This window comes from Carcharhinus amblyrhynchos, chromosome 10 (genome assembly GCF_965287045.1).
Source record: "Carcharhinus amblyrhynchos chromosome 10, sCarAmb.v2.hapA, whole genome shotgun sequence".
Classification (NCBI taxonomy): Eukaryota; Metazoa; Chordata; class Chondrichthyes; order Carcharhiniformes; family Carcharhinidae; genus Carcharhinus; species Carcharhinus amblyrhynchos.
The window spans coordinates 2,325,672-2,341,437 of record NC_137333.1 but is presented as its reverse complement, the minus strand read 5'-3'; the positions used below and the strand labels follow the sequence as shown (position 1 = coordinate 2,341,437).

The 15,766-nt window shown below is 43.4% G+C and overlaps 1 protein-coding gene across 1 annotated transcript in view; it reads left to right on the top strand.

Annotated features, from left to right (window-relative positions):
* Positions 1-13,290, top strand: part of ubac2 (UBA domain containing 2) — a 225,216-nt gene extending 211,926 nt beyond the window's left edge. The window contains exons 8-9 of the mRNA XM_080198062.1: positions 1,477-1,599; positions 12,840-13,290. Coding sequence (XP_080054188.1) covers positions 1,477-1,599; positions 12,840-12,947 — 231 coding nt within the window. The 3' untranslated portion in view covers positions 12,948-13,290. The remainder of the gene's footprint in view (positions 1-1,476; positions 1,600-12,839) is intronic.
* The last annotated feature ends 2,476 nt before the right edge of the window (positions 13,291-15,766 follow it).

The following is a 15,766-nucleotide window of genomic DNA, read 5'->3' as shown; positions in this document are numbered from 1 at the left end:
AAACTAACAATGAGCAAATTAACTAAGCTATTAATAAACCGAATAAATCCCTCCTAACCATCAACTATTCCCCAATAAAGCAAGATTCTAATGGAACGCTATTTAAATAAATACAATTCCCACTCATGAACAAAATCGAATTTAGTCACTCTCTAAATTACAACCAAGTTTTGTGTCTTCCTGAATATTCTGGGCCTTCTCTGTTGATCTGTCTGGAACTACTTTCTTCTTTGGTACCTTTGCTATCTTGATGCTGCCTTCTTGAAGACATAGATGAAGCTGTGAGAGCCAGCGATTCTGTCTTGAGAAAGAGAGTCGAGAGCTAAGGGCTGTTAGTTCTGGCAGGTGGCAGTTGCTCTCCCTCTTTATCCCACTGCCCCCTTCTTTCATACCTGTGATGACATATCAATATTTTCCACAATAGGATTGGTCCGAGATTGTCAAAACCATCAGATTTAAATTTAATAGGTTTTTGGTGTCTAAGCGCCTGACTCAAATTGATTGGCTAAATTCAAAAGCCTGTTGTCCTGGTACAAATTGCTGCTTGGCCTTTTGAAACAAATGTTTCAGCTTGAGCTCTCTGTGTACTTGCATTTTAAAACTCTAAGCACAGAAAAAGCACCACCTTTTAACAGGATCACGCAATGCTTTCCCCTCCAGCATTCTACAGTTTTACAAACACCAAGTTCAAACTTCCTACCTCCCGATCTACAATTACTCTGGCCAACTTTGCGACCCAAGGAATCATATGACAATGACAAAAATGGAAGATACGGGGTTGAGTTTCTGTGCATCATTTTTGCACAATTCTGGTGGAACCTGCCCAGCCTGAAATCAAGATCAGGCAATTCTCTCCCAAGTTCACTCACACTCTTCATGTTGTTATTGCTTGCATAGACACATTAGTTCACATTGTTTAAAGGTTTTTGAAGTAAAATGTTATTTAATTTATGAAGAAACTGACCAGTGTGTGCCAGTGTAACTAGCAAATGGTTCAATGTAATAATTTGTAGTCAACTTCAATCATATTGATTCAAATTATTCACAGATTGAAGATTGGTCCCCTGATTTAAATTGGTAATAAACCCATTTTCAGCTATGTCGATGTTAGTGAAAACAATATTCTATTCTGCTGCCCCACACTGGTTCATGGAAAACTTCATTGCTGGAATTTTACCAACATGCCTGCCCAAGGCTCATAAGAACGCACCAGAGGCCAGCAGAGAATGCTGTTCTGTGAGCCTTGCCCGTCCCAGAATCGGTAAAAACAGGGCCTATGCCAGTGATTTTTGCCAATGCTTTTTGGTGGAAATTTGAAGTGCTAAGTGAGCCAGAGCAATTTTCCAACTGCACGCAAAGCAGAAACTCTCTAATCGGTGATGCGTTGGATTCAACGTTCATCTATTTTGCAAGTTGAATCTCGTGACAATTGAGTATTGTCGAGTGGAATCACTGAAATTTCTTTGCAATTTTCAGGGTGGCTTGATTAACTGGGATAGGCTCTTTCCACCACTACGCAACAGATTTCCTTCCAACAATCGACAACAAGAGAGTGGACCGAACAGACCTTCAACAGCGGCTGCAGTTTCTGAAGAGCAGGTATGCATTCCTGTGGCACGTGGCAATGTCTTGTGAATGTGGGATATAGGATGAGTGGGTTCAAAACGGGCTCAGTTGTAAGAAGTCTCACAACACCAGCTTAAAGTCCAACAGGTTCATTTGGTAGCATGAGCTTTCGGAGCGCTGCTCCTTCTTCAGGTGAGTGAAGAACAACTCACACAACACTTCGCTCACCCAAAGAAGGAGCGAGATTCTGAAAGCTCGTGCTACCCAATAAACCTGTTGGACTTCTTACTGTACATGCCCCAGTCCAATGCCGGCATCTCCGCATCAGTTGTAGGAGACAGAGGGGTGATGACAGAAGGCTACCTCAGTGATTGGAAGCCAGTGTCCAGTGGCATACCACATTGATCTGTGTTGGGCCCCCGCTTATTCATCATTTCTCTGAATGACACTGAGGGCAATGTGGTGGTGGTGGTGGTGGCGGGAGGGCGGGGGTGGTGGTGGTGGTGAAGAAATAATATGTTTGTGGATGACACAAAGATTGGATGGGTTGTTAACAGTGAGATGGAGTGTATTGGGCTACAAAAAGATATAAACGGAGTGGTCAAATGGGCAGGTAAGTAGCAGATGGAATTTCACTGCTTTTCTTTACTTCCCTGCTTTTCAATTCTAACCCTTCAGAAGTGGATGACAGTGCTTGTTGTGTTGTTACTTTTAGGGATTTGTGTCGATATGCCCATGGAACCCTTTGCTCCTTTGCCCCATTTCACTCTGATTTTCCAAGCAGTTGGGGGGGGGGGCAGGGGGTGAATCTTCATTCCTCCCACCAACCAACATGTAACACATTTTTAGCTTGTGCACACGCGGGCAGTTTCTCTGATGGATAGTTAGTGCCACCTATTGGTCTAAACTAAGGGGGGGGTGGGGGGGTGGTGACACCAATTTATTCAACCAGTGGCAGTAAAGGTGGCCTTGCACAGCAAGTCAAAGCATCTCACTTTAGTATCAAAACACACACTTCTATTTTCATAAGTAGTTGTCACCCAGTCGCCATCTCCTGCAGTGCTGCCTCACATTGCATTCACTTGGAGAAATTAAGAGTCGTTGCATTGAGCTATGGATAGAAATAAGAAGAAAGCAATTCCTTGTGCATTCTTCAAATTATAAAGTATCCACATAGAGCTACATAGAATAGACAGCTCAGAAATAGGCCATTTAACCCAATTAGTCCATAGCTGTGTCCTTCCTGTTTTAGCTCCATCAGTCTGACTCTCTGTTCTCTTTGTCAAGGTCTAGTAAGCTTTGGCCCAAGTGCTGGTAAATGGAATTTGCATAGATTAGTGTTAGGGAACAGATCAGAAACTCCAAGGTATATTATGCAGACCCGAATATTTGCATTTGACCTTGATATTAGAGTGAGCATAAGGTGTTCCGCTCCAGGTATGATTCAATTGACCCACTGGGAAGCTTTTATCAAAGCAAATTTTATTTAAGAACACATGTAGAATATATGAAAAGAATTACCTTAACTTTTACCAATTAAAGTACTTAAACATGGCAATGTATAATTTTTAATAGCTAATTATCTCTATGGTTCCAATTTAAAGCAATGTTCCCTTAGACATACATCCTTCTTCAGAATTAGTCAGCACAAAAATAAGTATGCTCACATGGTGCTAGGTTTCCAGCCTTTTAACACTCCTGGACAGAGATCCAGACAGCAGTTTCCAGAGAGGAATATATCCTCAAAACAACATGAATTTCAGAGAAGTAACTATAGTCTTTGGCAGCTCCCAGTCTCCAGGTTTCAAATACGAGGAAAGAGAGGCACTGCTCTCTTTCAACTCAAAAGCAGCCTCTAAACTCAAATATTTTGTGTTAGCCTAGCTCCATCCAGTCACATGACCTTACCTGTTAATCAGTCTAATCAAGCCCTACACTGCAAAATCCCAGAGGAACACTAGAAACAACAGGACATCATTAGTCCAGATTAAAACAACCGTTCTAGCAATTAGAAGCAATTATGTTGCTGCAGTAACAATACAGAATGCCAGGTATAGACAGAATGACACCAACAATACAAAAAAAACTGCCAAAACAGGTCTTGCACAAGGAATAACGAATATCAATTGTATTGTTACAATTGGTATTTGATAGTTGGTGTAGACATGGTGGGCTGAAGGGCTGCTTTCTGTGCATACAGACTGTGCCCATATTCACAGTAACACAGAGACTGTGCCCATATCCACAGTGATCCAGAGATTATGCTGATATCCACAGTGATACAGAGACTGTGCCCATATCCACAGTGATACAGAGACTGTGCCCATATCCACAGTGACACAGAGATTGTGGCTATATTCACAGTGACACAGAGATTGTGGCTATATTCACAGTGACACAGAGACTGTAGCTATATTCACAGTGACACAGAGACTATAGCTATATTCACAGTGACACAGACATTGTGCCCACATCCACAGTGACAGCGACTGTAGCTATATTCACAGTGACACAGAGACTGTAGCTATATTCTGTGACACAGACATTGTGCCCATATCCACAGTGACACAGACACTATGCCCATATCCACAGTGACACAGACACTATGCCCATATCCACAGTGACACAGACACTGTGCCCTTATCCACAGTGACACAGACACTGTGCCCATATCCACAGTGACACAGACACTGTGCCCATATCCACAGTGACCCAGACACTCTGCCCATATCCACAGTGACACAGACACTATGCCCATATCCACAGTGACCCAGACACTCTGCCCATATCCACAGTGACACAGACACTGTGCCCATATCCACAGTGACACAGACACTGTGCCCTTATCCACAGTGACACAGACACTGTGCCCATATCCACAGTGACACAGACACTCTGCCCATATCCACAGTGACACAAACACTGTGCCCTTATCCACAGTGACACAGACACTGTGCCCTTATCCACAGTGACACAGACACTGTGCCCTTATCCACAGTGACACAGACACTGTGCCCATATCCACAGTGACACAGACACTGTGCCCATATCCACAGTGACACAGACACTCTGCCCATATCCACAGTGACACAAACACTGTGCCCATATCCACAGTGACACAGACACTGTGCCCTTATCCACAGTGACACAGACACTGTGCCCTTATCCACAGTGACACAGACACTGTGCCCTTATCCACAGTGACACAGACACTGTGCCCATATCCACAGTGATTAACATGTTGGATGTAAGGATTCTGGGTAAAATGAGTTTGCACAGTTGTGAACAGCATTATCGCAGCCACACTATTTCATTCAACTGTGCTAAGTAAGGCAAGCTGTGGTCACAGATGTCAGTTTTGAAAAAAAAAGAAGGTATTTCACACCGGTAAGGTAGAGGGAGCTCTTGCAAAGTGAAAGAACTTTCTCCCCTCAGCAATAAGTGTGGTTCATCCGAATTCACCTGGAGGGTAATTCTGAAGAACCTTTGCCCCACTGTTGAATCAAATTATTCCCTGAATGATTCCAGGCGTTTTACTTCTGGTGTTCCATGGAATCACACGGTGCAGAAGGAGACCATTCGGCCCATAGAGTCTGCACCAACTGCAATCCCACCCAGGCCCTATCTCCGTAACCCAATGCTAATCCCCCTGATACTGAGGGGCAATTTGGCATGGCCAACCAACTTAACGCATCTTTGGACTGTGGGAGGAAACCAGAGCACCCAGAGGAAACCCACGCAGACACGGAGAGAGTGTGCAAACTCCACACAGACAGTGACCAAAGCCAGGAATCGAACTGGGGTCCCTGATGCTTGTGAGGCAGCAGTGCTAACCGCTGATCTGTAAGTTTGTTCCATGTGTTGATCACTCTTGGCGCAAAGAAGAATTTCCTGATGTTTGTTCTAGAAGTACCCTACTGTAGTTCAAAATGACGTCCCCTGGTTCTAGCTCTGCAGGTTAATTTAAAGTTATATTCCAGCTGACTTTTCGATACCCTTCAGAAGCATAGACATCCTGAAGGAGCATGTGCAGAATCAGCTCTCAAACCCCGTCTGTCCTGGCCATTTTACTCCAGTTATTTAACAGCTCACATACCCCTCACACTGGGGATTAGAATCATGTCCCTTTGCACTGCTTGAATGCAGGACATAGAATCCCTACCATGCAGAAGGAGGACATTCAGCCCCTCGTCTGCACCACCACAGTCCCACCCAGACCCCATGTATTTACCCTGCTAATCCCCCTGACACTAAGGGGAAATTTAGCAAGGCCAATCCACCTAATCCACACATCTTTGGAGGAAACCAGAGCACCCAAAGGAAACCCACACAGACACGGGGAGAATGTGCAAACTCCACACAGACAGTGACCCAAGCCAGGAATCAAATCCGGGTCTTTGGCGCTGTAAAACAGCACTGCTAACCACCGTGCCGCCACCTCCCGACATCCCGCCCCCTCCCAATCCCCTTTTCACACACAAGGAAACTCAGCTTGGATGCTCTGGTCGCAGGGCAATCATTAGAAAATGTGTTGTCTGGAAATCCCTTTAATCCCGACCACGATGGAGTATTCTCCAGGTTCCTCTGCGACCCCACTCTCACCTTCACTGCCTCTACTTTACCCAAAAGAAAGAAAATTAAAGAATTATGTCATGGTTTCCCTGAAGGAGAGTCAGCATTGATAACAGTTGTATTATAACTCACTCGTTCCTTTAGGGAAATTCACCTCCCATTCTGTACAAAGAGAGCTTGCCTGGGTGAATGTGGCTATTTATTTTGGAATGGGTGGGTTTCTGTGTCTGTAAACTGGCAGCTCGTTCTGATTCTAGACTGCTTTTACTGGGGGCTGTCACATCTCTGAACTTTTTACATCGACTAGGGGACAGCAGATGGGAGCTTTGGTTTAACACCTCACCCAAATGACACACCCCCAATAATACAGCCCTCCCTCGGTGTGAGCACTGAGTCAGCCTAGCTCTCTCGTGTTCAAGTCTCTGGCGTAAGACATTATTATCAAATTATTATCAAATCTATTATCAAATAAATAGGTTGGACTAAAACCTGGTGTTGTCAGACTTTTTACTGTAAGACAACAGCCCATTGACTCGGAAATGAGAGTGAGAGTGTTGCTGACTGAGCCACAACTGGGACAGGCAATGAATGGAAGGCAATCTGCCACCCACACTGTCAGGAAAAAGGAGAGTAGAGTAAAATTTATTTATTAGTCACAAGTAGGCTTACATTAACACAGCAATGAAGTTACTGTGAAAATCCCCTAGAAGCCACACTCCAGCGTCTGTTCAGGCACACTGAGGGAGAATTTATCATGGCCAGTTCACCTAACCTGCACATCTTTGGAGGAAACCGGAGCACCCAGAGGAAATCCACGCAGACACGGGGAGAACGTGCAAACTCCACACAGACATTGACCCAAGCCAGGAATTGAACCCAGGTCCCTGGTGCTGTGAGGCAGCAGTGCTAACCACTGTGCCATCGTGAAAATACAGCGCTGATGCTGGCATGTCGGTCTGCGTGGCGTAAACTGTAATGTTGACTGCAGTGAGATGCTCTGCCCAGTCTAGCGTACTGTTTTATTTTCCAAATGATTCAGCAAGTACGTCTTATTTGAAGTTGGTGGAACCGCAGAAGTTAGTTTACTTCACTGACTGATGATTCCAGAGCGTAAGTGTCAGCTTCATGTATGGAGATGCACAATTCACTCTACTTGCCCGCTAGCAATGTGTTACAGTGTTGGTAACACTAGAAAGTTTCATTCATTTGAAGCTGAGCAGGCCAGTTAAGAGACCAGTAGAGTCACCCACATTGCTGTGGTTTGAGAGTCATATATAGGTCAGACTGAATAGGATGGCAGATTTCCTTACCTCGTGAGCATTGAACCAGGTGGATTTCAATGACAATGATAGTCTCATGGTCACCTTTATTAAGATTCCAGATTTTTTTAATTAATTGAGTTTACATTGTGGTCGGTGCAGACTAGATGGGCTGAATGACCTCCTTCTGCAGCGTAGAGATTCCATTCTGTGATTCTAAATTCCACCAGTTGCCGTGGTGAGATTTGAACTCATGTTCCCAAAGCATTGGCGTGGGCCCCTGGATTACTAGTCCAGTGATATTCCCACTACGCCAACATCTCCTCTTAATTTCAATACATATTGTCAGGACCTGGACTTTCTCTCTCTTCTAAATCACCTCTACTGCTTTCCCCCTCCGATACTTTTCCTTCAACTCTTCCTTTGGTGAATTATAAATGTTTAAAACACCACATTTAACACCCAGTGATTTTTGTTCTCGGTGTTTACTTACAACGGTGACCTGATGTCCGCAGGTGCAATCCTGGAGCACAGTTTACCAACTTGAATATATCTAATATTAGTGGTGGGAGTTATACTACATAATTCATCCACTCAGTCATGTAGTGACTGCATGTAACATGTCGGTTCCATTGGCAGTTAGGAAAGCAAATTCAATGTTAGCATTCATTTCTAGAAGGCAGGGATGTACTGTTGAGACTGTATAGGCTCTGGTCAGATCCCATTTGGAATATTGTGAGCAATTTTTAGGATGTGCTGGCCTTGGAGGGGGTCCAGAGGAGATTCACAAGAACAATCCCAAGAATTAGGGGTTTGCCTAATGAGGAGCGATACAGGTGTCTGGGTCTATACTCGGTGGAATTTAGAAGGATGGGAGGGCAGGGTCCTAATTGAAACGTTCAGAGGCCTCGGTAGAGTTGATGTGAGAAGGATGTTTCCACTAGTGGGAGAGACTAGAACTCAAGGGCACAACCTCAGACTAAAGGGATGCTGCTTTAATACTGAGATGGGGAGGAATTTCCTCAGCCAGAGGGTGGTGAATCTGTGGAACTCATTGCCACAGAGGACTGTGGAGGCCAGGTCATTGAGTGTCTTTAGGTTTTTGATCAATAAGGGGATCAAGGGTTATGGGGAGAAGGCAGGAGAATGGGGGTGAGAATCATATCAGCCATGATTGAATGGCAGAGCAGTCTCAATGGGCTGAATGGCCTAATTCTGCTCCTATATCTTTTGGCCTTATGTAATTGTCAAACCAAGAGAAGGTTCTGCAAAATTGCACAAAATATCTGGTAAAGAAACAAGCCATTCAGTCCATCTGATCCATATTTTACACCAGCCTCCTCTTCCTCTTCCTCTTCTTCAACTAATCCCATCTTTCCCTGGTGCTTATCTGCTTCCCTTAAGTGCAATTGTACAAGAAGACCATTTGATTCATCATATATAATCCTTCCTTGTGGGTCTACTTACAGGACATGGACTGCAGCGGTTCAAGAAGGCAGCTCACCACCACCTTCAGTAAACACTGGCCTAGCTAGTGGCACCCACATTCCACAAAAGAACAAAAAAATCTCAGTTATATTCCACTGTCTGTCCCATAGCCCTGCAAGCCTTTTCTCTTTGCATAATTATCCATCTCTTTGTTGAATGCAATGACTGAATCTGCCTCCAGCACACACTCAGGCAACACATTCTAGATCCCAAACATTCACTGTGTTAAAAGAATTGTCCATCCGCTGTTTCATTTACCAGTCAGCTTCAAAAGGTGCCCTCTTGTTCTCAACCTTCTGCCGATGGGAACAGTTTCTTCCTACCCTCTCGATCCCGATCCCTGAAAGTTGTGAACACAACATGAACACAATACATCAATGATGTGAATTAAAATATACAAATACTGTAAATGTATTTCACATTGAAAGATGTCATATTCTGAAAGAGCTTGACAGATTAGATACTGTTTCCCCTGGCTGGAGAATCTGCGGGTTGGTCAAATGTTGGATAACACAAAGGTTATGTAGAAATATTTCAGTTTGGAAACTGTTCTAAACCCATCATGCCACCGCCTCATTAGTCATAGAGTCATGGAGGTTTATAGCATGGAAATTGGCCCTTCGGCCCAACTTGTCCATGCCACCTTTTTTTTAAGCCGCTAAGCTATCCCAATTGCCCGCGTTTGGTCCATATACCTCTACACCCATATTACCCATGTAATTGTCTAAATGCTTTTTAAAAGACAAAATTGTACCCGCCTCTACTACTACCTCTGGCAGTTTGTTCCAGACACTTACCACCCTCTATGTGAAAAAATTGCCCTTCTGGACACTTTTGTATCTCTCCCCTCTCACCTTAAACTTGTGTCCCCTTATTTTAGACTCCCCTTCCTTTGGGAAAAGATATTGACTATCTAGCTGATCTATGCCCCTCATAATTTTATAGACCTCTATAAGATCACCCCTCAGTCTACTACACTCCAGAGAAAAAAGACCCAGTCCACCCAGTCTCTCCTTATAACTCAAACCATCAAGTCCGAAAGAATCCTAGTAAATCTTTTCTGCAGTCTTTCTAGTTTAATAATATCCTTTCTACAATAGGTGACCTGAACTGTACACAGTATTCCAAGTGTGGCCTTACCAATGTCTTGTACAACTTCAACAAGACGTCCCAACTTCTGTACTCAATGTTCTGACCAATGAAACTAAGCATGCCGAGTGCCGCCTTCACTATTCTGTCCACCTGTGACTCCACTTTCAAGCAGCTATGACCATATACCCCTAGATCTCTTTGTTCTGTAACTCTCCCCAACGCCCTACCATTAACCGAGCAAGTCTTGCCCTGGTTCAGTCTACCAAAATGTATCACCTTGCATTTAATTAAACTCCATCTGCCAATCGTCATCCCACTGGCCCAATTGATCAAGATCCTGTTGATCAATTAGTGTGAGTGGCATCCTCGTTTCAGACCACAGCACTCAAATATAGCCTCGGTGGTGACTTGCAGCCCACTACCTGCCCACTGCGACTGTGGACAGAGCAGTTGCCACAATTCAAAGTTGAGACATTCTTGATGAATGAAGGGATTTTATTTAGTTTCCTGCAATGACTAGGTCATCAGAAGATAAGCTTTATTAGAGGAAGCACGCTATTGTACAGATTATCATTCAATCGCTGTCTGTGGGAAAAGAGTTTTGCTGCCCTCTACATAGCGAGTTTATAAAGACTCACAATTGAGTGCTCAAATGGCTCTTTGTCCTGAGATTGTGACCCAAGGTCACACCTGCGGTTATCGTTAAATAAATGTTCGCAGGATAGGGATGTTCATCCGTGATGCCGACACAACCAAGGCAGAAACAGAGGACGCCAATTTAAGGGACTGCAGGTGGACGCATTGAAGTATTTAATAGATAATATCTTCAGTTAGTGAAAATGTCAGGTCACAATTAATCATTTCTCTTTTAAAACAGCCTATCTTGAAGCATGCGTTACTTTTTTGAAAAGTCCCTTTATTGCTCTTCTAATAAATTTGAGGTCACAGTTTCATTCTCCTGAATACATGCTTTAGCTGGGATTACCCTCCCTTCTTTATCACTCGCAGGTTTATAGATGTTTTTCTTGGTGCTTATGATTAATTCACAAGCTGTTTTATACTTACATTTCCCATCCTGTGCTCTCTGACCTACATGGGTTCCTGGTCCAGTACCCGTAACCATAGAAAAATTACGGTGCAGAAAGAGACCATTCAGCCCATCGTGTCAGTGCTGGCCAAAAAAGAGAAACTATTTGCTCATTTTAATTTCCATTTTCCAGCACCTGGTCCATAACCTTGCAACTTATACCGGGGGGAGGGGGTGGCGCGGCGGCCAAGTGGTATTATCGCTAGACTATTAATCCAGAAACTCAGCTAATGATTTGGGGATTGAGGGTAGGGTCACAGCAGGTGGTGGAAATTGAATTCAAGAAACAATGTCTGGAATTAAGAATCCACTGATGACCATGAAACCATTGTCAATTGTTGGAAAAACACACCTGGTTCACTGATATCCTTTAGGGAAGGAAGTCTGCTGTTCTTACCTGGTCTGGCCTACATGTGACTCCAGAGCCACATTAATGTGGTTGACTCTCAACTGCCGTCCAAGGGTAACTGGTGATGGGCAATAAATACTGTAAAAAGTCTGACAACACCAGGTTTTAGTCCAACCTATTTATTTGATAATATTCTCACAAGCTTTCGAGGGGTTACCCTCTTCGTCAGGTGAATGGAGAGTTCTGGCCTCAGACAGAGCATATAAAGCACAGACAGTTTAGAGATTACTGATTAAAATGCGAATCCTTACACCTAACCTGCTGTTCAAGACCTGAAGTGGCTGACAATGTGAGTGGTAGGAGCACTGATCACAGTTTAAAGAGATGTGTATTGTCTCCAGACAGTACAGTAAGTGAGGTTTTGCAAACCCAGGCAAGTCACGGGGGTTACAGATAGTGCGACATGAACCCAAGATCCCTGTTGAGACCGTCCTCATGTGTGCGGAACTTGGCTATCAGTCTCTGCTCAGCGACTCTGCGCCAGCCAAATACTGGCCAGCCAGCGACACCCATTTCCCATGAATGAATAAAAGATCTTAAGATGTCAATGTCGGAGCCTTTTAAATGAGCTGAGCATTTTAATCTCAAGCACCAATTTAGTCAGTGAATTCCAGACACCCACCACCCTCTGGGTGAAAAAGGTTTTGCCTCATATCCGCTCTAATCCTTCTACCAATCATCTTAAATCCATGCCCCCCTGGTAATTGACCTCATCAGTAACAGGGAACAAGTAGCACCTTACATTTAAAATTCTCATTTTCGTGTGATATCAATAACGTATTGAATTTTTAGCCCATAACATAGTAAAATATGCAAGGTTCTTCACAGGGGTCCAAGAGATAGACTTGAAAGAGTGTCTTAAATGAAGCGAAAGAGATATAGGGCATGTAATCCCAGATCCTGGAGCCTCAATAGCTGAAGGCACGGCCACCAACGATGGAGCGATTACAATCGAAAATGTTCTAGAGGCCAGAGTTGTAAGAGTGCAGCGATTTCGGAGGTTTGTAGAGCTGGTGGAGATTGCAGAGGTAGGGAGGGCTGAGGTCCTGGAGAAATAAGAATTGTAATATTGGAGTGTTGCTTAACTGGGAGCCAGTGTGAGTCAGCAGGGAGATGGGTGAATAGGACTTAAAGGGTCTGTGCAGCAGGAAAGTAATTGAGCTTTCGTTTATCAAGGATGTCACATAGGAGGCTGACCAGGAGGGCATGGGAATTGTTAAATGGAGAGGAAGCTGAAGAGTGGGTGATGGTTTAGGAGCAGCTTAACTAAAGTGGAGGTACAGACGGGCAATGTGACCAGCTGATGTGAGTTTCCTCACATTTAGTTTGTCTTATCTGGATATTGTTTTTTGTGTGTATGTTGCAGGTAGCGAGGCTGATGGAGATGGGCTTTTCCAGGGTCGATGCCATGGAGGCTCTGAGAGCGACCAACAATGATCTTAACATGGCCACCAACTTCCTACTTCAGCACTAGCAGGAGTGGTAAACTTACAGAGGACTTTGTGCATCTGACTTCAGCATTGGACCTGCGGATGCTGAGGTAGCACTGGGCAGCACAGAAGTCAGAAATGTTTGGGTGAGAAAAGGAAGTATCTGATTTAAAATTGCAAAGAGCTGATTATATTTTGACATCAAGTACTTGTAAGAATCACGAAAGGATAATCACTTAAGGGAACAAACCTAGGAGACTCATAATGTTAATAAATAAAGTGTTCAAGTTCTCAGAGGTGCGTGCAACTGTTTTTCTGAAAGCAAATTAATCTGTTGATGTATCAAATGAAATTCAGTTTGCTAAATAAAATTGTTAGTTTAATACAGCTCATTGCTTTTACCCTGGCTCAATAATCAAAATTCTCAATACTGCCTGGGAATTTGTACATTCATTCCTGAGCAAAGGGAGCCTCCACTTAAAGCTGCTCAGGAACGAGGGACCTTTGAGAGTGCAGGGCTCCTTCGATATCGCACTGAATGGATCAGCCTCGATTATGGGTTAAAAATCTGATTAACTCCACACGAAGAGAGATTGAATAATTTAGGCCTATACTCTCTGGAATTTAAGAAGAATGAGGGGAGATCAAATTTGAGTTGTACAAGAAGATGAAAGGTATGGGTAAAGGAGACGTGGAGGGGATGCTTCCTCTTGTGGGAATGAGAGGTCACAGTCTTAGGATAAGAGGCAGCAAATTTAAAACAGAGTTGAGGAGAAACTACTTTTAAAGGGTTGTGAATCTGTGCATTTGGCTATCCCAAAGTGCGGTGAGTGCTGGGACAGTGAGTAAATTTAAGGAGGAGGAGACAGATTTTTAATTGGTAATGGGTTGAGGGGTTACAGGGAAAAGGCAGGAAAATGGGGATGAGAAGTATAGCTGCCATGATCGAATGGCTGAGTGGAGTCAATGGGCCGAATGGCCTAATTCTGCTCCTATATCTTATCAATTTATATAGAACTGCAGCTTTCACTTAATAACAAGACACAATGATGGGTCAGAGTGCTCTCAACCAGAGAAAGGAAACTGTGAGCACTGTTCTAAGACAATGGCTATTTAGATTTGGAATGTGAGCTGACTGACATTTAACCATCAATGTTGCTGCTGATCTGGAGTCATATCATTATATCTCATATGGAGTCAGTGCGGATTTCCTTCTCTGAAGGGCATTCATGAACCAGATGGGTTTTTACAACAATGGTTTCATGGTCATTTTTCAATATGGCGGCAGAGCAAAGCGACTTCTTGCAAGCTGTGCCCAGCATACCTTCTCATTCTATATTTTATTCTCATTCTATATTTTATTCTCATTCTATGCTTCTACAACTTCATTCTAACTCTTTCACACTCTCTAACAAATATCTAAGTCAATCTCTTACAGATCTGGCAATCCTTAGGTTCTTTCTCTACACCCTAGCTATGATTGTAACGCTACATATGGCACTGTCTTGTTTCCTTCTCTATGAATGGTATGCTTTGTCTGTATAGTGCGCAAGAAACAATACTTTTCACTGTATGCCAATACATGTGACAATGATATATCAAATCATCATTGGACATCTAATTTATAGAATTCAATTTTGTGGTGGGATTTGAGCCCGGGTCCCCAGAGCATTACCCTGGGTCTCTGGATTGTCCAATGACAATACCACTACACTGCCACCTCCCCTGTGTATTGTTTGGGGATTTCTGGTGCACTAGATTGCACTCATTTCAGGCACGTGTGTCATCAGATATAATGGAAATATAGTTGTATTAATAATTTGGGTGTTTTTCTCTTCAGCCACCTCTTAACATGTACAAGCGACTGGTTTACCAAATGGCAATAGATTTTCAACCATCAATAACTCCAAGAAATAAGTTTTAGGTTTGCCATATCAAAGAGGTTGTTCAAATCCAAAATAATAGTTTAATGCAACGCTAATGAAACCAGTTGTAATTAAGATTTTGCAAAAGGTTCCACCACACTGGAAAATAGCAAATGCAACCCCTCTGGTTAAGAAGTGAGGGAGACAGGAAAAAAGAAGTTATACACCTATTAGCTCTATGTCTATCATGGGGAAGGTGCTAAATTCGATCATTAAAAAAGGTTATAGCTGGGCCCTTAGTCGAACTTAAAGTAATCGGGAAGAGTCAGCACGGTTTTGTGAAAGGGAAATCACGTTGCAACTGCATTGGAGGCAGTTCACAGCAGGTTTACTAGATTGATACCTGGAATAAGTGGTTGCCTTTTGAGGAAAGGTCAGGCTGGGCTTGTTTCTACTGGAGTTTAGAAGAGTGAGGAGTGGCTTGATTGAAGTTATTAAGATCCTGAAGAAGGTGGATGTGCAAAGGGTGTTTCTTCTTGTGCGTGAGACCAGAACAAAGGGGCACTGTTTTAAAAGTAGGGGCCACCCTTATAGGACAGAGATGAGGAGAAATATTTCTCTCAGAGGGTTGTGCGACTTTAAAAGTCTGCCTTAGAAGGCGGTGGAAGTGAATATTTTTAAGGCAGAGGTAGATAGATTCTTAAGGCCAGGGGATCAAAGATTATCGGGAATAGATGGGAACGTGGATCACAAAACACAAACAGATCACTGAATGGTGGAGAAGGCTCGAGGAGCCGAATGGCTGACTTCAGCTCCGAGCTTGTGTGATTGTATTTTAATAAGATCAAAATTTGCAAGCTCACTTATTAATGTGGGATTATGTCATGGGTCATCGTAACCAGAGAAAAAAGGAACTGAAAGCTCTTGAGAAAGACTGTGGTCATGTACTCATTGTGATGGTAACACGTAGAGGATAATGAGGAACAATAAGTTTCAGG